The sequence below is a fragment of the Rattus norvegicus genome, chromosome 5 (assembly GCF_036323735.1).
Source record: "Rattus norvegicus strain BN/NHsdMcwi chromosome 5, GRCr8, whole genome shotgun sequence".
NCBI classification, from domain to species: domain Eukaryota; kingdom Metazoa; phylum Chordata; class Mammalia; order Rodentia; family Muridae; genus Rattus; species Rattus norvegicus.
The window spans coordinates 103,418,923-103,439,628 of NC_086023.1; the positions used below are offsets into that span (position 1 = coordinate 103,418,923).

Sequence of the window (20,706 nt, forward strand, 5' to 3'; positions counted from 1 at the left end):
TCTGTCTACCCACACCCCACACCCTTGGTTCCTGCATGGTGTTTGTCTGCCTCCCTCCACTCTTGCATGGTGTCTGTCTACCTACACCCCAACCCCAATCCTGCATGATGTTTATTTGCCCCCCCACATCCACAGGGCATTTGTTTGTGCATCCCTGACCCCTTGACTCTTGCATGGTGTCTGTCTGTCTGCCCATACCCCTCACCCTGAACTCCTGCATGGCTTCTGTGTGCCCACCCACTCACCACCCCCCAACTTCTGCTATCCAGGTGTTAACATCTCTTCTAGGTTTTCACTAACGATTTCTGGTTTTTACATATTAGGTCTCATTCTATAACCTGGGCTGACCTGACACTCACCAATCAGCTGGCTTTGAATTTCCGGTGATCCTCCTGCCACCACACTCTGCTTCTTTCATGTTTTCCTTGTCACTACTTACCTCTTTCTAGAAAGAGCCCCGTATTTCATCACCTTACATCACTATTTGGCTCTCTATTTCCTATTGTTTTTCTATGATGTTCCTTATATCAACTGTTAAGTTTTTCCATGATTAAAATCACTGCTTTTTAAAAAAAACCTTTCTTTTCATTCCTTGTTTCTTTCTTGTGTTGCCAATTTTATCTACTTGAGGATATTTATTATTTTTGTTTAACTCTCTTAATCAGTCTGTTATAATAAATCTGCTTCTTGTGGTACAGATTGTTTAGCCAGTATTCCTTCCTTCCTCCTGGCTGAACAAGTTAGGTACTGAGTTATATGGGCTTGTGAACCCAGCTTCCTCCAGAGGCAACAGCTAGTATGCATGGTCATCTGTGTTTACACAATGTCTCAAACCGTACTTGGAGAAGAAGGGCAAGTTAAGCCACCAGCATCAAGTTCCAAGTCCTACAACTGTCTATCTGCGCCGTCAGTCCATGGCAATAGCCCAGATCATCCTGTCCTTCTATGCTCAGAGAAAGCAACTTGGGAAGGAAATGGCCTCTACAGATCAGTTCTTAAAAAGCCATTGACCGGTCATGAAGTCAACTTAGTGAGTCAACCGTCACTTTACAAAACTAAAAATAAACCAAATAAAATAGAATAGATTGAAAACTGTGGAGGGCATCTCCCAAGTAAACACATTGTTTTATGTAACATTCTTCGTCCACACACAGCTACGTGTTTGCATGAAGTCACCAGATAAAATGTAGACCTTATTGTAGGTCAAATACAAATCAGTTGGGAGGATGCGGCTTCTGGTTGTAAAGCACCAAACCTGACAGGCTGCAGGTGAAGAGACATGGAGGTGGTAGAGGAATAAATGCTGAAGGCCAGCTGGCGAGACTACCATCTCCATCAGCTCTTTGCCCTGTAGGGTGTTGGCAGAGCTTGTATAACTCATGGCACAACCACCACCTGGCAGATGCTGCCAGCTTCTTTTGCACAATGAAGCCAACATTTATTCTCCCAAAGTGGGCAAGAGCAGGACCGAGGGCTTCTCAACCTGTTCTCCATCACTGTCCCCGTCCCCTGCCACACAGCAGAAGTTCCACTGTGTACCTCAACCTGGTATTCTACTCATACTGTGTTTTTCAAGTTGATTGTGCTAGAAGAAGCCAGCAGGCCATGTTGGCAGTAGCATAAACCTTACTCACAACCTTACCTGGGGCTGTCATGGTCCTGTACCATGTTCTGCAGCATGCAATGTCCCTAGCAGCCTTCACCCCTTCTCCACCCTCTTGCATCCCCCTGCTGGGGCTCTCACTCTTCCTTCATGGACTATCTAATTTGACATCTGCCTTTGCCTGTAATTATTAGAACCTCAAGTCCAGCCAATAGGGACATCCAAAGCTAAACAATTACATGTTGGAAGCCTGACAGGTCCACCCAGATTAATGGCTCTGAAAAGATGAGAGAGGTGTGAACAAATGCCTGGCTTCGTGCGTCCCAGGGCCTGGGACTCTGAGGGGGAAGTTGTTGTTTTCCTTTCCTCTTATTAGTGTTTTGAATGCTGGTCACACTTGTCATGGGTTCATTGCCTGGAGAATACCTTAGATATTCAGACAATCATCTTCTAAATAGTTTCTTTTTTTTCCTTTCCTATTATGAGTTTTGGAATTTGGCCAACGACTATGCAACAGGCAGGCAACCGACTCCGGGTTGGGGGAGGAAGCAAATGGTGCTGGGTTACATTAGTAAATGACGGTATATTAGATGCAGGTGGGATCCCTCAACTTCCCAGCCTGGTAGAAAGCTTTTAATAAAACTGCAAGGTGGGTGGGACTGCTTTTCACATAGTCCTGGACTGTCCGAGAGTAGAAGTGGGGTGAGGAAAAGGCTGGAGAGTTTGTTTGGTGGTTGCAGTTGTAAGGGCCACAGACAGCTGCCAGATCTCTAGCTATGTAGCAGATGAGTCATTTGTGGGACACTTGCACCATGGAGAGACCAAATCATTGGTTCAGGGTCTTCCTCCCCTCATGTATGGCCTGTATGGCCTGTATGGCCCTACCAAGAGTTGGTTTGAGCACACACACACCCCACCCCAACTTCTTGACTATAGGCTGGGCTGAGTGATTCACTTGGACCAATGGAAATAGGAGATTGATGGCTATGACATAAACACAGTCTTGGAATAGGATGGATCTTCCTCTTTTGCTTTTATTATAAGAAAAAACACATCTTTAGTAAGTGCTGATCCAGGAAGATGGGAGCCATACAGAAGAGAGCTAACCTCTCAGCATGTGGGGCCAATCTCAGAAAGACCAACTATACACCAGCAGCCAAAACCATCTTAATGCATAAATGTGTAAGGAAGAACGGACAATAAAAGCCACTTGTGTATTGCCTCTGAGGTAATTTTGTGTGTGAGTGTTTGTTATGCAAATATGACTGATACTCATTTGTACTGCTTTTGGTTAAATGGGAGAGGAGAAATGTTCTTTGAAAACTTTTAAATTTTAACTATGTTATATGTGAATATTTGTCTGGGGGTTATGTTGGAATTACCTGGAGAGGCCACCCTTTCCTCTAGAGCTTAAGTTTTAGGCAGTTGTGAGATGCCTGATGTGGATGCTGGGAACTGAATCCTGGATTGGTCCCTGAACTTATAAAGTCTAGCTGCTAAAGTGATGTCGGTGCCAAGGAAATGTTTAAGTTACTGTTTTCTGTAGGAAAATGGTGACAAAGGACACTCATGTGCAGTTCACAAGATGGAGAAAACCTCTACAGCAGTAACTGTGGCCATCCCAGAATGTATCATTTTCCAGGGAGGAGACATAAGAGTTCTTACCACACACACACACACACACACACACACACACACACACACACACACAAAGACAGCAGACAGCCTTGCGAGGGGATGTATTGGATCGATTGTCATGATCATTCCACAATGTATACCGCATGCCAAAGCCATAATGTACATCTCAACTACACCTACACTTTGATAATTACATCTCAACAAAACCAGGAGAAACAGAATGGTCCAAATGTAGTGCTGTGCTCTTCAAACCATGGAACTAGTACGGGCAGTGGGGGAAGTCCTTAGCTGAAGAGGGCAAGGAGGTTTGAGGGGTGGGCTGTAGGGAGCAAGGAAGTGGTGCTTCAAAATGCCATCGTGGAAGGTCAAAGTGAAGGCATTGGGTTTGCATCTAGTTGTGCTCAAAATGGGAAAAGTTATGGACTGTGTTAGAAATGAGCAGAAAACCCACGTTTCTAGAGCCACTGGAGCTCTAGAAACCACTGCTGCAAGTCGTTTGACCTGAGCTCAGGCTTTAACCCTTACCACAGGAGATGCTCAGCAAATCAACCTGGAATTGACAGATAATCAGAAACTTCAAATAACCACAGCACTGCTATTAATTAATGAAATTACCCCAGAATAAAAACTTAATCTAAGAACTTATCAGGTGGGACTGAGCCTGAAACCATGCAGTGGCTCCCTAAATGTTCTTATGGCGAGATGGATGTCAGCAGGAAGCTGGGCCAGGGCTAGGAGCATGTGACCTCATTCCTCCTCAGTCACCGCTGAGTTCCAACCTCTGTTCTTTTGAAGTAAAAATGATGCTGAAGCCAGACAGGTAATCTGGGACATAGGTCAGCTCCAAAGTCACAGCTAGTCTTGACAGGAAAACCACAGGGGAAGTAACAGCAATGTTTCTCTAGGCTTTCCCTGTATGGGTTTTTGAGGCCAATGTCCCTGTATCAAGAAATCAGCACTTGATTGTGCCCCAGATTGTGTCAGCTTTCTGATATGACTGGTAACAGTGTTGGGGAAAAGCACATGTTCGCCTGTCTGCATTGTAAGTCTACAGTCAGCAGCACCTCTAGTCAGAGGCCACATGGCCTCTTATTGTTATTGTTTGAATTATGTCTTCCACAAATGCCTATGTGGAAGTCCTAACCCTAGTACCTAGGAATGTGACTTTGTCTAGTAGCTAAAAGGAAGTCCTTAGGATGAGCTCTAATCACATACATAGGGCTAGTACCCTTAAAAAGGAGGCAATGTGGAGACCAATACAGGGTGGAAGTCGAGGGAAAATAGAAGCAGTAATCCAAGTGATGCCTCCTAACTTAGCAAAGAGCACAGACTGCCAGCCAGCAAGCAGCCAGGAGCCCAGAGAGAGTTCCTGGGACAGATTCTCTCTTTTACCCTGAGGAAGCATCAAATCTGACAATACCTACATTGCAGAAGTCCTGTCTCTAGGTCTGTGAGACCATTACTGCAGTTTTCCAACCACCTTGGTAGTGGTGCTTTGTAAGGACAACCTTAGCATCTGCACATGTGGACTAACTGCCAAGTGGCAGACCCCCACTCCCTTGTTTTAGTAGCTGAGACATCCATGTCTGTTGTAGTTTTGATCATTGCTCTAGATACGTTACCTCTATATACCATGTGTTTCTCATAAGAACACCATGAAAAGGGAGCTTTAAGTAGTTTTATTTTGCACATGAGGAAATTTAGGTACAGGGGATTCAGTAACCTGTCCACCCACTGAAACAGCTGGTGTGTGGCACAGATATCAGGTAAACCCAGGCAGATTGGCTCTAGAGCCTGTGTACTAGATACATGCAATATAGGCCACTTCCAAAGAGCTCTCCGGTTTTAGAGAGAGCTGGAATCTGGGACTTTTTCTTTCCATGGAATAGCAGAGAGTAATGGAATTGCTAATCCTGTAGGGAAGTCTCTGTCACTCTTAGATTTTGAGTCCTGCGCAGCCCCTCCTACTTCATCAAAATCATCACTAACTACCCTAGCATTCAAACCAAGGTGGGTCCTCAGATGTACTCTGATCAACTGGAAAATTGAGAAGTTATCAAGTATGGTGATGTAAATATGATATTGATTTTTATGTTGCATTATACTAATGATCACATATTAAATAAACATGTGGTCAACTAGAAGACACCATCAGAACCTATAGCCATTAAGCAGGTATCCCCTTGTCTATGAAGGTTTCTATTTTTTTCAGCTGACGTAATGGACTTTGATTTGTCCCCAATCATTTTGTTTACCCCCACCCTACCCACAAGCTTTTTAGACTGTTAGCGTTATTTGAATCTTGATTGTATGATCCCTGACCACTTATCATCTTTTGTTGGATTTCTTTTTTGGGGTGTGTTGTGAACATCTAATCTCCAAAGTTATGTCATTTCTATTTAACGCAAGGTGATGTAAGGGAACCGTTGACCTTAACATGTGAGCATCTCAGGCAGCGGTGTGTAAGTGCATGCGTCTGTGTGCACCTGTCTGTGTGTTTATGTCAGTGTGTCTGTGTGCCTGGGTGTGTCAGTGTGTCTCTGTGTATCTGTTGTTGTATGTGTCTGTGTTGTGTGTGTCTGTGTCTGTGTGTGTCTCTGTGTATACTAGAATCTGAAATATATTACAACATTAAAAACTTGGTTTTCTGTACTTTTCCTTGATTTTTGTTAAGTTTCTTATCTCTAGTCCCCATTTTCAGAGTAGGGATATTGAAGCTTTTACCATCTGGACGGGCCTTCTTAGAGGCTCCATACAGTGTCACAGTCTTTGAAGCCCTCCTATGTAGCCAGGGACCAATCCCAATTTGCCTAATTTCAAGGGTTTCTAGAAGACTCTGTATGACAAAAATCCCTGCATTCAGGGAGAAAAAGAAGGGTTAAAAGGCATTCTTAGCATTTTACAAAAAAACCCTCTGGAATCATTTGATTATCTTTATGTTTCTGACCTTACACCCTTATCTAGAAGAACTACTGAGTCTTAAAGCCATTTCCAAGTCTCCCCTTCTGTAATAGGTGACTCTTGTCTTGGGGCCATTTGGGCTTTTTTGTTATCCCATGGGATGCCCTCCATTGCACTTTACTGTCCCCAGACAGTAGTTCCTGTTTCCGCTTGCTACTTGGTGAAACATCTGCGTTTCTCAGGATTATTATGGCCCATACATCTGATGGCCATCAAGTTTTATCTGGGTATTAGAATTTCTGTGAGGCCATCTCTTTTATATATCTGAAAAAGTCTGTTTTCTTGAGACTGGGGGTTCACAGAATTCATGTTTAGAGACAACTTTTACTCATAGGAGACTGTGGTAGCACTTAAATTCTAGACACTGTCAGAGCCAAAAATTATCTTTTCATTTCTGAGCAGCTCAAAGTGTTCTAATGTACATATAGTATCATTGTGTTTTAGCCCCTGATTTTTATTAGACATCCAGCTTCCTATCCTCAGTACAGACTTGAAGAAGTTTGTTGAATGTTCAGGGATGCTTTCCTGGCTACCCCACTTCCTAGTTAATACCGCTGGAAGACAGAAGTAGGGCCATTCATGCTTTATGGGTCTCTGTGAACAGTAAGTACAGTGGGGATGGGGTACTCAACTTGCTCAAAATTATGGAGAAGGGGAGTTTTGATTTCACAGATGGAAAGAATTTTTTCTTGGTCACTGAGCATGAATGAGGAAAAATGCAGCCCGGATAACTGTCAACCCACCGTGACAAAGGAGACTGCCTGAAGGCAAAGCCGATGCAGGCAGAGCGAGCAGAAGGGGACGGTTACAGTCACAGAGCCCACACCACTATGTGCCTGCCAGTCCCGTGTGAAGTAATAATCTCGCTGCTGTTTGCACCTCCAAGGGTCAAATACACCTGAACGGGACCAGGTCGGAGACAAGAGGCATTTGTCAGGTGTGGGCCTCTGAGGCAGGCTTGCCCAGTCAAAACCTGGCTTTTAAATGTTGAAATGTCGGCTCTGTTTGTGGAGTGCCATAGAAGTGTTTGCTTCTTATTGACTCTAAAAAAAGGAAGAAGCCAGAGACAGTCCCTGAGTCTCAATTTATCCCTCCACACACACCCAGTATTTTCTCTCAATTTTGACCTAATGTTCCATTTTTCTTTACTGCAGAGTAAGGTTGCTTAAATGTTGCTCTCGTCGCGTCTCGTCAACGGTGCATAGCCTCAAACCTGCGGCTGGTCTGGTGAAACTGCCTAAATTACACTGAGGAAGAAAAAATTTGTTTGTTTTGTTTTGGCATATTTTAGGCATGTATGACTGAAAAGATAAAAGTAAAATAAAACCCAGGGACATCTTGCCCGTAGAGGACTACCCATACTAAGGAAAGTATTTTCTTCAGAAACATCTCCCATGTCTTGGGGAACTGGTTGGATTCGATGCTTTATGTAACGTTTCTAAGGAAGTACTTTATCTGAAATGGCATCACGTGGATCAGGCTGCACTCCTGTGATGTGGCCTAGGCTCACTCATGTCTTCATGGTTGATGGGACAGATTAACAGTTGAGACTTTCAGTCTCTGCCTTCACAATCACTTCATTTTACTGCCCAGCCCTGGGAACCCTGGATTCCCAAATCGGAACTCTCTGGCTGGCATAGGCAGACCAGTGTCTATCAGTGGTTTGGGCTGGGGTGGAGGATGCTTTGCCTGTTGAGTACAAGGTGGGGTTGGGGGCAGGGCACCGATTCTTGGAAACAATAAACTTCAAAAAGTCAAAGTAGAATTCTCATGTTTTCTTTTAGCAGAACTTTGTAATGTAGTGTGTGTGTGTGTGTGTGTGTGTGTGTGTGTGTGTGTGTGTGTGTGTGTGTGTTTTCACACATGCATGAGCATTTCATCAACAGGCAACAAACAACTCAAGGGCTGTGGTCACAGGACGGTCTGCCCTGCTCCTGCTAAGAGAGAGCTAGTAAACCACCCTTCTCAGGTGGAATTTTTAATTTATGCTTCAGGATTCCAGTTTACCAAGAAAGCTCTGGTTTTCCTTTTTGACTTTGTCTAAGCTGTGCTTTAGCAAGCAATTCAAACCGAGCTGACATTTACTAGTGAGGACACAGCCTGCTCCGACCTCATGCTATGGTCCAGCTGCTGGCACACTAGTGTTCCCATTAGTGATCACCCGTGTGGTGGCCCAGGGTGTGGCTGCTGATGTGCCGTCCGTAAATTAGTGGTAATTGTGAACCATTCCTATGCTGCAGGAATGAGTTATCCAGGGTCTGAGCAAGCAGAAGGGGCTATCAAAACTAGGAAATCAAGGCTGTGGTGATGGGTTCTGTGTCAAGGCATTTTCCCACTCATCGTTTCATGCTCATGGGAATGCAGGCTCTCAGAACTCACATCTAGTTCTCCACACCTAGTTCTTAAAGAAAAGCAATGCCAGGGCACAAGAGACATCCCCAAGATCATTCAGTTAAAGTGTGCTCAGTCCTGAGGCTCAGAGCTTTCTGAGCTCCTCTCTCCAGCACCAAAGGTCCAGTTGTAAACTCCAAGATCATGCCTTCTGCTGTTGACATTGAGTTTTATTTTTACTTAAAATGTTTGAGTTTAATTTTTTTGTGTGTAAGTGACTGATGTGCATGAGAGAGAGAGAGAGAGAGAGAGAGAGAGAGAGAGAGAGAGAGACTATATCAGCACATGTGCCCTGATGCTCATATGGAGGTCAGAGGACCACTTTGTGGAGATCAGTTGGTTTTCCCTGTTTTCTCCATGTTTATTTTATCTGAGACCTGTGGTCCAAACTCAGGCTGTCAGACTTGGGTGGCAAGCACTGTTACCCACTGAGCCATCTCACTAGCTTGGCACTGACTTTTAAAGATAGTCTGTGGAGATCCCGTGTAACTTGTTCTGCTTGAAAGTGGTACTGGTTGCTGGGTGTCTTGAGGGATTTGCCTCTTAATCCTTTTTTAAGAAGGATGGTGGAGATGTTTCTGGAAAGCACTCTCATTTCTCTCTGCCTTCAGAGGTCCGGAGATTCCTATTCTCTCAGGGTGGAGCCTCTTCAGGGTTAGAGTTGACAGGAGTTTTTGCTGTTACTAGCTGTCACAGGGAGGAGTTAAAAATCTTTAAGACTCTTTCTGCATCTAAAAATATTTTGTGCCGATAACCACACTTCCTGGGATTCTCCCTTGTGATTTCTAGAGGTCATGCAGCAGATCATCTGGATGTGTATCCTGTGCTGGCAGGGCTCATCCCCACTTTGGCATTCTCACCGTGTTCTGTGTTCTTGCTTGCAGATTACTGAAAACAGGGATGGACGAAGGAGACTGAAGAGACCTTCTCCTGGAGTTCCATGGCTGCTTCCATCGAGTGGACAGCGCACACAGGTGGTTCCTTTTAAACTTGAATCAATATGTTGTAGGTGCCATGCTATTGGCATTGGAAATCTGTGAGGCGGAATGCAAAGGACTCATCCCCAAAGTACAGCAACCACCTTGTCTTGCTGCCAAAATACCAGACTGCTGTTCTATTGGGAGAAGATCATCTTTTCAGAACTGTTTTGTCACCCAGGGTCTCCTCTTGGTGGCTCAATGCTCACTTACTTTTCTTGGACACTGATCCCCCAACTCCCTTTTGCCTTTCTTGTGCATTGGGATACTCTAGAAAGCATTGGGTTACTCTAGAAAGCTGTTTAGAGCTGTGGACCTTGTCACCCTTCTTGTTTCTTCTCCCTTTTTGGTGTCCTTAGTCCTTCTCTGCAGAGTTTCTTGTTGCCTTCTCTATTCATTTCACATCCATGGTTTGGCCTGAAGACAACAACTGCAACAGCCATTGATGAAACTACTATGTTATTAAGGTTTCCATGCCCTGGCTTAGCACTACACAGCTAGAAAATGAAGCATTTGCAAACCACAATGTCCTCTTTCCAATTTCCTATGTGGTTCCTCACACTTCCCGCAGCCTAGGTCCATTCATAATAACCCTGTACACCTTCAAGGTTACCTTGGCCTTTTGCCAGCCTGTCTGAGGTAGACCCTGTCCATTGACAAAGTCACAGATGTTGACCACTGTTGGATATTAACTAACCCAAGTCTTTTATATATGGCAGTGAGAGGCTCTAGGGTTGGCTAAGTAAGGTCAGGTATGACAGAAGAATGTGCAGAAGAGAGTTCTAGATTGCTAGAACACAGAACCCACTCCGGGTATGAATCAATCCAGAGAAACTGAGTTTTATAACATTTGAAGGGCCTAGGAGCTGGGCATAAAAGCTCCCACTGCTAATCTTGGCTACCTGCAGCACTGCAGTCCCCTAATTGAAGTGTCACAGTAGGGTTTAAGTTTATGGGAAGCCAATACCGCAAGTCAACTGTTCCAGGAGAGGTGACTCACCAACACTTGCCTGGAAACCCCTGTGGTTGCCCACTGTGCAATGGTGGTGATACTGAGAACACTGCCTTCAAATCCTGTGCAAGGGGCTCTTAGCCACCGACAATCCACACTGAGAGGACTTGTGGTAAATGTGACTCCAAGATCCTCCCTTGTGACACAGACTATAACAGGAGGTGGCTTTGACCCAGAGTCATCAGCTGACCATGAAGGGCATGTCCTGTGTACATCTTTTGAAACGTTTTCTCATCCTTACCACACGTCAAATGCTATGACAAGGAAGAACACATGAGACAGGATAGAAATAGATTGGTCATATGACCGTGAATACTGACTACAAGGTTTATGCATAAAAAATATTATTGGGGGTGGGAGGAGGCTGGAGAGATGGCTCAGTAGTTAGGATGGGATACTCTTCTAGAGGACTGGGGTTTGATTCCTAGTAACCACATGGAGGCTTAAAACTGTGTGTTAATTCCAGTTTTAGGAGATCTAAAACCCTCTTATGGCCTCTAAGGGCACTAGGCATGAACCTAGTACCAGTATACAAGCATGCGCAAGTGCACACACACACACACACACACACACACACACACACACGGACACACACACACACACGGACACACTCAGACTTAGATACACATAGACATAGATACACAGACATAGACACACACAGACAAGACAGACACACACACACACAGATACACACACACACAGACACACCCAGACACAGACACACCCAGATACAGATACACATAGACACAGATATACACACACAGACAGACATAGACACACAGACATACACACAGGCACAGACACACACACACACACACACACACACACACACACTCAGGTCCTGAGCTGGCTAAGTTTGAAAAGTCTGTTCTTATGTAAAGATGAGAACCCATAAACAGTCCCCAGGTATTTGGGGGAGTAAATTACTTCTAGAAGATTAAGACAATGTAGAAAAATACTTTTCTTTTAAAAGGAAAAGAGAGATGATCCTGGCAACAGAGAAATAACTTTAAAAGAGTTTAATCTGAATTCTCATTCTTATTTTTCTTTTTCAAGACCCTCTTTTCTTTAAATCATTTTCCCAATCTCTGGCCCACCACTTTTATCCTCATAATTGTGCAATTTCCCTCCACTTCCCTTGTATTCCTCTCTCATGGAAGATTGCCCAGAGCTGGTGACAAGCCCCAACCCTCATAATGCCTGTGTGCATGAGAGATTGGCCATGGCTGACCATGACCCTCTCCTCTAATGTCTGTAGGCATGTAAATCATGTACAGATAGTGTGAGTGGTTTTGGGAATGCCCCTCCTCCCAGCATCCTCCTCCGCCACATACATCTTCATCACTGGATTTCAAATTCAGATGATGAACAGGAAGAGATAAAAGCCATTTTTTTCAGCAACCTTTCCTCCCATGGAAACTTCCCCGTTCCACCCAATGGGAAGGGAATGAGATAATTAGGATTTTTTTCCTTACAAAGTGTGCACACTGAGGCCCAGGAGTAGACGTGCCAGATGTTGTAAGAGCATGACCGCTCAGTCCCTTTGGCCACACATGCTGAAGTCATGAAGTTGGGAAACCTGACTCAGGAGTGGCCGTCCAGTGTGGGTGCTGACGAAGCAGCAACTGCCCTGGGTCAACTGGCAGTGCAGCCAGTCCCTCACCCAAGTCTGGCTGAACATGTTCTTGAGGAGGGGCCAGTCAGAGGGGGACTAGAGAGTTAGGACTGTTCGTAGCCATTCTGGAAAAAACCGGAAGGCTGAGGGTTCAAGACAGCTGAGGACCTTGTCATAGGTAAAGAGGAAGGCCTGGTGGATGCTGTTTCTTTCTAAGCACCAGATATGCATCTTGTGTGAATGGTGGGGCGGTGGCTGCTCTCTTCTAAAAGAGAGATAGGGAGGTTAGACTGAGAGGGATCAAGGACAGGGATGGTTCTGTTTTCTGTGACAACTTTATGGACATTACAATGTGAATTAGTCATCACTTTCTATAAAAAATAATCAGAGACAGCAGAGGGAACAAGATTTTAAATAGAGTCTGTAGGCTCAGCTTGTTCCTCAGTGAGGCCAGTTACAGTCAGTTCCTGCTCTGCCCTGCACTTTGATTCCAGGCCTAAGTGGTCCATTTTCACATTTACACCCAGCTTTAAAAAAAAAAAGATTCAAAAAACTTGAGTTCTATGCTCATTGCCTTTGCTCTTGATATACCTTTGCAAAACAACAGAATCATTTCCTGCCACTTCTTATCAGTCCTGGAATGTATTCCAGAACTGCCGGCATCCCCTACCCAGGAATACCCTCCTGGGCTCCCTTGGAATGACAGTGTCCAGGACATTGAGTAGTAAAACTGATCTCTCTGTCACAGCCTCATTTTCAAGCAGGTTTGACCACAGTCACCCAGGAACCTTGCTGTAAATGCAGACTCCGAAGCTCCAGTCTCTGCAAAGCCAGGTGATACCCCACTATACGTCCACTGAGCCTCCAGATGAGACAACCAGTTGCTAAGTCACTGGGATGCCTGAAACAGCTGTGTGGGAATTCTTTCTACAGCCCACTTTTGCATGGCTTCCTCTCTGCTTCCCCTACTCAGCAGGTGCAGACATTTGCCAACAGAAGTTCTTTGCTGCACATCAGAGCCTTTTTTTTTTAACAACTAGCTTTCTGCAGAACTGAAAAAAAAAACCGAAAGAGTTGAACTTAAACATAGCCAAACAATTTTTACCAGAGCAGTAAAGTCATTTCCTCATTGAGTGCTGCTCTGGGGCAGATCTAAGAATCTCCATTCATGCTAGACTATGAGGCAAGTTTAGCCACCACCCCATTCTTCAAGATTTACCCTACAAGAGACCTCAGCCACCAGGTGAGATCTAGTCTTCCTGGCAGTTTTCAGACCTGAGTCCCCAGGGTTGAAAGACTGACTGAGAGACTAGTGCCCAGTTGGCCTTGTTGTGTGTTGCCTGCTTGGTGGCTTTCCTGGCTCTACAACATGGGTGGTCTGTATGTTGGCAGAGCCCAAGGCTGCAGGAGTTCACAGTCCTCTCTGGGGAACATGACGAATGGCCTCGCTGACAAAAACGTGGTCTGCTTTCCATCTCAGAGCCATGAAGGGTTTCGTTTTCAAAGCAGGACTAGAAACCACAGGAACCAGACACAACACACATAGGCCACAAACGACACGGCCATTTTTTCATCTCAGACAACAGGACCTGCGAAGGTGAAAGAAAAATGGCTTTGTTAGAATTCTTTGATGAAAATCAAATATACAGAACCCAACCAGTGTTGTAATGAGACACCCCACCCCCACCCCCATTCCTTACTCCATTGTGGCCCTTCTGCTGACCCGGTAGACTCAGTACTCTGGTGGACTGGCATACCTGATATCCTTTTTTTCCTCAAGACTTTGAATTGTGCTTCCTGCCTGGGGTTTCCCAGGAATGCCAGGGAGATGAGTTGGGTAGGGAGATGACTAGGGACAGTGCTCTCAGTTCCTTGAACCTATCAACCCTATTCTATCCCATTCATGTATGCATGCATCCACTTAAATCTCTTTATAGTGTTGGCAGCTGAAGAACATTCTAGATACTCCAGTCTACTCAGATCTCATGTGCATTCTGATGGGCACTTCTAGGAGAGAAAGGAAGGGGGAAGAGCAACATTTGCCAGGAAGTGCCCTGATTTCCTCTCTCTGATGTTGCCCACTGTTTCCCTCTGTAGCCACCTGGCCCTTCCTTTAAGGGCATAACTGCTAATTTAATCTGAGTGATCGCATGTTAGAAAGACCTTGCAAAGATTTCCATCTCTTTGTATTGTCAATGGCAAGACAAGCCTATGGGAACCATAATAGTAAGTGTTCAACCTGCTTCTTCCAATTGGCTGGCAGGTTTTTAGGATGTCTGGTTCCTTTATTGAGTTCATAACAGTGTAGGATATGGAGTAGATACTTTGAAGGGAGGCCAATGGAGCTACCTAATTAACAATAGCTCGCATTCCTGTGTCCCTAACTGCATGTTCCCTGCTAGGTGTGTGTATTGTAAACAGTGCTTTACTCCTCACCATGGATGAGTCACAATGGCCTATTGAGAATGGTAAGAAGCTTGGACTCAAGATGACAAGAAGTACAGTAAGACGCAGGGACCTAGCATTCATAGGAATTTGGAGAGACTTAGTAGACCTATACCCTCTAAATAACTATTGCTCAGGGGCCTGGGAATGTGGCTCAACTGGTAGAGTGTTCGTTTCATATATACAAGGTCCTGGATTTCACCCTCAGCACAGCATAAAACAGTGTGGTGGTATACAGTTCTAAGCCCAGAACTCAGAAGGTAAAAACAGGAAGATCAGAAGGTTAAGGATATATTTGATTTTGTAGTGAGTTCAAAGTCAGCCTGGGCTAGAGACTCTGTTAAAGAAAAAGAACTAATCAAGTAAATAAATACATAAATAACATAAAAGAAAAGAAAGCCCTACTGTTTAGGGCACACATGGTGATGTGACAGTTGCAAAGCTCTAAGCGTAACTCAAAGAAACACACTATTTGAGAAGCATTACTTCAACACGAAGGAGACAGGAATAGTTATACCTCAATGACTTGGAACAGGGCCAGGCAACGGTCTTCCTCAGTGAAAATGGTCCTCTTTGGAAAACTTATAGAATCAATTTTCAAGCCCATTGAAAATTGTGAGCCCAGCTGCTATGGAGAAGGATGCTCAGGTCAGAGATCTTTTGTTTTTACGATTCTCTTCTCTTCTGGTATTCTTTTGGTCCATACATTGGTCTTGAACTCCAGCTTTGGTCTTTCTACGTCTCTCTTTGTCTCTCTTTTACACATATGCACATGCACAACATATACAGTGCACGCATACACAGGCACACACACACACATGCACACACACATACAGAAAGAGAGAGAGAGAGAAAGAAAGAGAGAGAGAGAGAGAGAGAGAGAGAGAGAGAGAGAGAGAGAGAGAGCCCATCTGTGTTTTTTAAATGTGGAAAATTCCATGAGCTCTTAGGAAAACCTTTTGCATTCTCCATTTTCCCAAAGAAATGTCAGAGCAACACTGTGATGCATAATTGTAGAAAGATCAGGGGTTCGGGTACTAGATAAACTTGGTACAAGACTCTCCATGTTTGCAGATATTACCTAGGTAAGGTGCTTGTATTGCTCTGGGCAGTTTCCTGCAAGCTATGTAAGGCTATTTGACTGTTGGGAATTACATATTTAAATGTGGAGCGCTCAGTGGGCATTGGATCGATATCACAGTGAAGTCTGGAGTGTGTGACTGCGCCCTGAAGCTTCCCCACCTCATTCTTCATCATGGTAAACAATGGGTCCAGCACATCCTCCAACAGGTGAAATTCTCTAGAAAGAAAACTTTAGCAAATATCAGTGTGGAATTTATTCATGTTTTATTTAATTACTTGGGGGCATTTAATGAAAGAATGAATTATTAAATGAGAACATTGATTGTTCTCTGTGTATAGCAAGATGATCTCCTGTGTATGCTTAAAATAGCTCCATAAAATATAGAGCAGGCCACCGTAAATTAAAGAAAGAAAGGAGCATTGAAAATACAATTTCGTCTTTAAGTCTGCATGGAATGACAGCCACACCCCCAGGATCCTATGTCCAGGCCTTCCAGCTGTCTAGACTGCTTCTGAGTGCTGACCCAGCAAGGCTGAGATGCTGCTGCAAAAGCTGCAGGCATGTTAATGCAGAGCGAGGGGGTCAAAGGAAGCCACACTCTTTGATTAGGAGATACTCTGGTTCTTCATGCCTGTCTTCCCACTGCCCCAAGCCCCACCCTTGCTCCTTGACACTCACAGAATTTGCCCAGTAGAGATGTGAGAAGGGGTTGAGAGGAGGAAACAACAGGAGAGAGGGATTCCTGTCTCCCCGGTCCTTTCAACTGAGGCCACTGCCCCTTCACCACGTAGTCTCCAGGACCCATCCCTCCCAGCTTCATCCCTCTTGTGTGAGAGAAGTCACACCTCCCGTGTCTCCAGCCTAAACTCTGCACCATCCTTGTCTGGTTCACTTCACCCTTGCTTGACAGATCGGTCTTTTATTAAATCCTTCTGCAGTTCTAATTTGTGTGTGCCATCGGTCAGGGTCAAGACCTTCACCGAGACGGTTGGCACTGATGTGAGCAGTTATTTCTGCTATCGAAAGCTGAGAACACTGAAGGAAGGGTACCAGAAAGGAGGGCGGAAAGCCAGAGAGGAGGAGTAGCTGCAAGGGTTTTGAGTGTTGGGCAGAATGGGGAAAGTCAGATGCAAATCACCACGACAAAATCAAAAGTGTGGATAGGTGGTGCAGAGGGAAGCTCAGACACGGGCTGGGCTTATTGTTCACACACAGATATTGATTGCTCTGCAGTATCTCAAGTGACAAGCATGACTGTGGTGTTTACGGCTATGACAGAGAGCTCCCTGCATGTCACTGAATTGAGATGTGGTCTTAAGAGTTGATGGTGTCAGTCTATGTAATTCGATTTGTGGATGACAATAAAGTTATTAATAAACCATATGGCACACATTCCCAGAGAGAAAGCTCTGCTACAGACCCTGACTCACTCAGAGTGCTGGGAAATAGACTAGTATAGGCCCACTTTGTGTGGTGAGCAATCATGTTCACCAAAGTCAAATGATTTGCCTGAAGCAGTAGAACCCCGTGTTTGAGAAGCAGGAGCTGAGCAGAGCTTTTCTGACAGCAATGAGGCAGAAGGACTCTTAGTTAGAAAATGTTTCCCTCACTGGCCTGTAGGCAAGTCTATGGGGCATATTTTTAATTAATGATTGATGTAGGAAGACCCAACCAGTGTAGGCAATGCCAACCTAAGATGGTTGTGTAAGAAAGCAAGCTGAGTAAGTCATTGGAGCAAGCCAGGAAGAAGGGTCTACCATGGTTTCTGCCCCAGTGCCTGCTCTAGGGTCCTGCCCTGAGGGGGAAGCTGTCTGTGCCTTCAGGGCCACACCCTGCTCCCCACTCTCATTCTTTCTGTTTCTTTTCATCCAAAGAGGAAAGGGGGCAGCAGAGCCTTTAAACAAGGTGAGTGGATGGAGAAGCCATTGCATGGACTTTCTGAAGCCTGCTGAGTAGGTAGCTGAAAAATAAAAAGCAAAAATGAACTGGGTGAGAGCGCATTTGCCCAAGATTCATGTTGTATGCCTAGTAACTTTTACACACACACACACACACACACACACACACACACTCTCTCTCTCTCTCTCATATACACATTTATTCACACATACTCATATACACATATACATACACTCACATACACATATCATACTCACATATCATACTCATATATGCACACAGCACACACAGTGACACACACTCACACCCACACATACATATATACACATACACACACTCACATACGTACACACACATTCACACATGTACATGCACACATATAACACACATACAAACACACTCATATACTCACACACATACATATACACACACAGGATAACAAGCCAAGGATGCAGGTTGGATTATAGTTCAGTAGTGAAGACTAGCTTAGTATGTGTAAAGCCCCAAGTTCTACCCTCAGTACAAGAAGAAAAGCATGAATGCCTTTAGAGACCAACTTAGCAGCACTTAATTCCAGCACTCAGGAGGCATGGGTAGTAGGATCAGTTCAAGGTCATTCTTGGCTACATAATTAGTTGGTGTCTAGCCTGGGCTACATGAAAGGACAGGGTGATAAGACACCTGTCCAAGATTCATTCATGAAGCCCTAGATTCATTGCCTAGTAAGCTACACACACACACACACACACACACACACACACACACACACACACTTACACTCACACACACTCAATACACACACACTCACACACATATACTCACATGTGCACACACACATTCAAATACACACATATACTCACACGTACACACACACTCTCTCACACTTACACACACACTCAATACACACACACTCACACACACATACTCATATGTACACACACTCACACACATTCAAATACACACATATACTCACACATACACACACATACCCACACACATACACACACTCAAAATACAAATCAGAGAGAAGCAAAGAGGTAAAGATAGAGATTCAGGTAGACATTCTTCTGTAAGCAATTAGGAAACTCAGAACAGACAGGAGGCAAGTTAGTATGTACTGTCTGCCAAACGGGAAGATGGGAAGAAATCCCGCTGATCCTCCAGCGGTCATTATATGGCAGTGGAAAAAGCTAGCTTGTGGCAAGCAAGACTAAGGAAACACAGGTCTGTGAGGATAGCATTCAGGGTAAAACACAAATCTGACAAAATTCTGCTTTGCAACACATCCAGCAGGGTATGTAACATATCACAAACCCAGCTTTCCATAAACCAGAAGACAATGGACGTATTGTCTGAACCCACCAAGTGGCCCTTCACTCCCGCAGCACACAACTGTCTCATCCGTGTGCAGCCGAAACTCAGCCTGATCTTATCGAACTGAATTGATTTATGAGGGAAAAAAAAAGAAACCAAAAAGGGAAGCAGTAAAATAATGATATTAATTCTAATAATGCATTGACTGGCACTTATATAAATCACTCTCTCCACTCAGATTGATTTCATAAAAGTAAAATGGCCACGCACAAACCCATCTCTAGCCGCCCAGGCAGCCGCCAGGGTCTGCTTGTACAGCTAGACCTCAGGGGAAGACTGGGGGGTCTGCTGGAAGTTCATCGGAATCCTGCCTGGGAAAAGCCTGTGGGATCAGCCCAGAGGTGCTGTGGAATTGGCCACACACGCAAATGCTGCCGCATCTGAACATGTTTGGCAACTCATGAAAGGGCCTTTCCTAGAGGCCACTTGAGTGTCCAAACAAAAGGGGATTTTTGTTAGTGAAAGCTGGAAAGAATAACCCATCCCAGGATCAGGCTAATAGGGCCTGGCCTGTTCAAAGGCTGTGCTGGGCTGGCCAGGGTTGGAAGTGTTGCTGGCAGGGACCTGGAGCAGAGCAAGGAGAGCCAAGTACGGCTCACAAGGCAAACCGCCGCTTCAGGGCTGCTTTCTTGTCTGAAGAGACCGTGTGGCCCACCTCGAGGCCAAAGCTTCTGCCGAACCTTCCATACAGAACGGATGGAGAGAGCCAGGGCTTGTTTCTTCCTCTCCCTGAGCCCTTTTCCTCCTCTCCAGACTCCGCGCCCCACCCACAAAGCTAGGGCTGGCCTGGGAACAGCCATCACTCTCGTGAGTCTGCAGGGTGTTGACAAGCTTGGGCCAGGGAGCTTGGGAGGGAAGCAGAGACAGCCATTCTGCCGAAACAAGGCCGTAGAGGCCTTCTTTATCGCCTGAAGAAAATGCTTCAGCTGCTGGCTTCACAGAAGTGCCTTGTTCACTCCTGCAGGATCATGCCAGCCTGTGCTGGGGTAGAGAACTGCAGGCCCTGATCCAGGGCACGGAGAATGCCCAATAATTTGAATTTCAGATAAACAATGAATGGTAGTTTAATATGTTTATCTTATGAATTGTAGAGAAAGTGGTTGTTCTAAAAGATCCGTCTTTTTTCCATCTGAAAAATATACTTCTTATGTTAAGCACAGTTCTCAGCTGCTCCCGGCTACTTTCATCACCTCCTTCAGAGAAGGGCAAATGGGACCTGTGGCTACAATATGACGTTGCATCACATGATGCTATGCGCAGACTCAGAAATGGTCGCTGTAGGCTAGTGTTTGGATGCTGGTCTCCTGCTCGTAGCACTATTTGAAGATGTTGTAGAAACCTAAGGAGGTGGCATCTAGCTGGAAGTAGTGGGTCCTTAGGTCACTAGACATAGGTCCTTAGGGGCACATTAGTCCTAGCCACTTCCTGTCTTACTCTGATTCCTGGCTTGCTGGGAGATGAACTGAAATGCCTTCCCCCTAGGCTTCCCCCATCTCGGTAGGCTTCTCCTGAGCCAAAAGGTAAGCTTCCTCTCCTAAGTCATCTGGGGTGGGCGCTTTCATCACAGTGACACACTGATAATACACAGGGCGAAGAAGATGGTTTGTAAATGTAATTAAGGTTACTTACTAACCACTTAGGTTTGAATTAATCAAAAGGGGATTATCTTGGGGAGCCTAATCTAACCACATCAGCCTTATAATTCCA

The 20,706-nt window shown here is 44.9% G+C and overlaps 1 protein-coding gene across 6 annotated transcripts in view; it reads left to right on the forward strand.

Moving 5' to 3' along the window:
- Ccdc171 (coiled-coil domain containing 171) overlaps nucleotides 1–20,706 on the forward strand; it is a 483,978-nt gene that overhangs the window by 453,160 nt on the left and 10,112 nt on the right. For all 6 annotated transcript variants that reach the window (XM_039110657.2, XM_039110659.2, XM_063288312.1 and 3 more), the window contains one exon: nucleotides 9,478–9,567. In XM_039110657.2, the coding sequence (XP_038966585.1) occupies nucleotides 9,478–9,567 (90 nt within the window). The remainder of the gene's footprint in view (nucleotides 1–9,477; nucleotides 9,568–20,706) is intronic.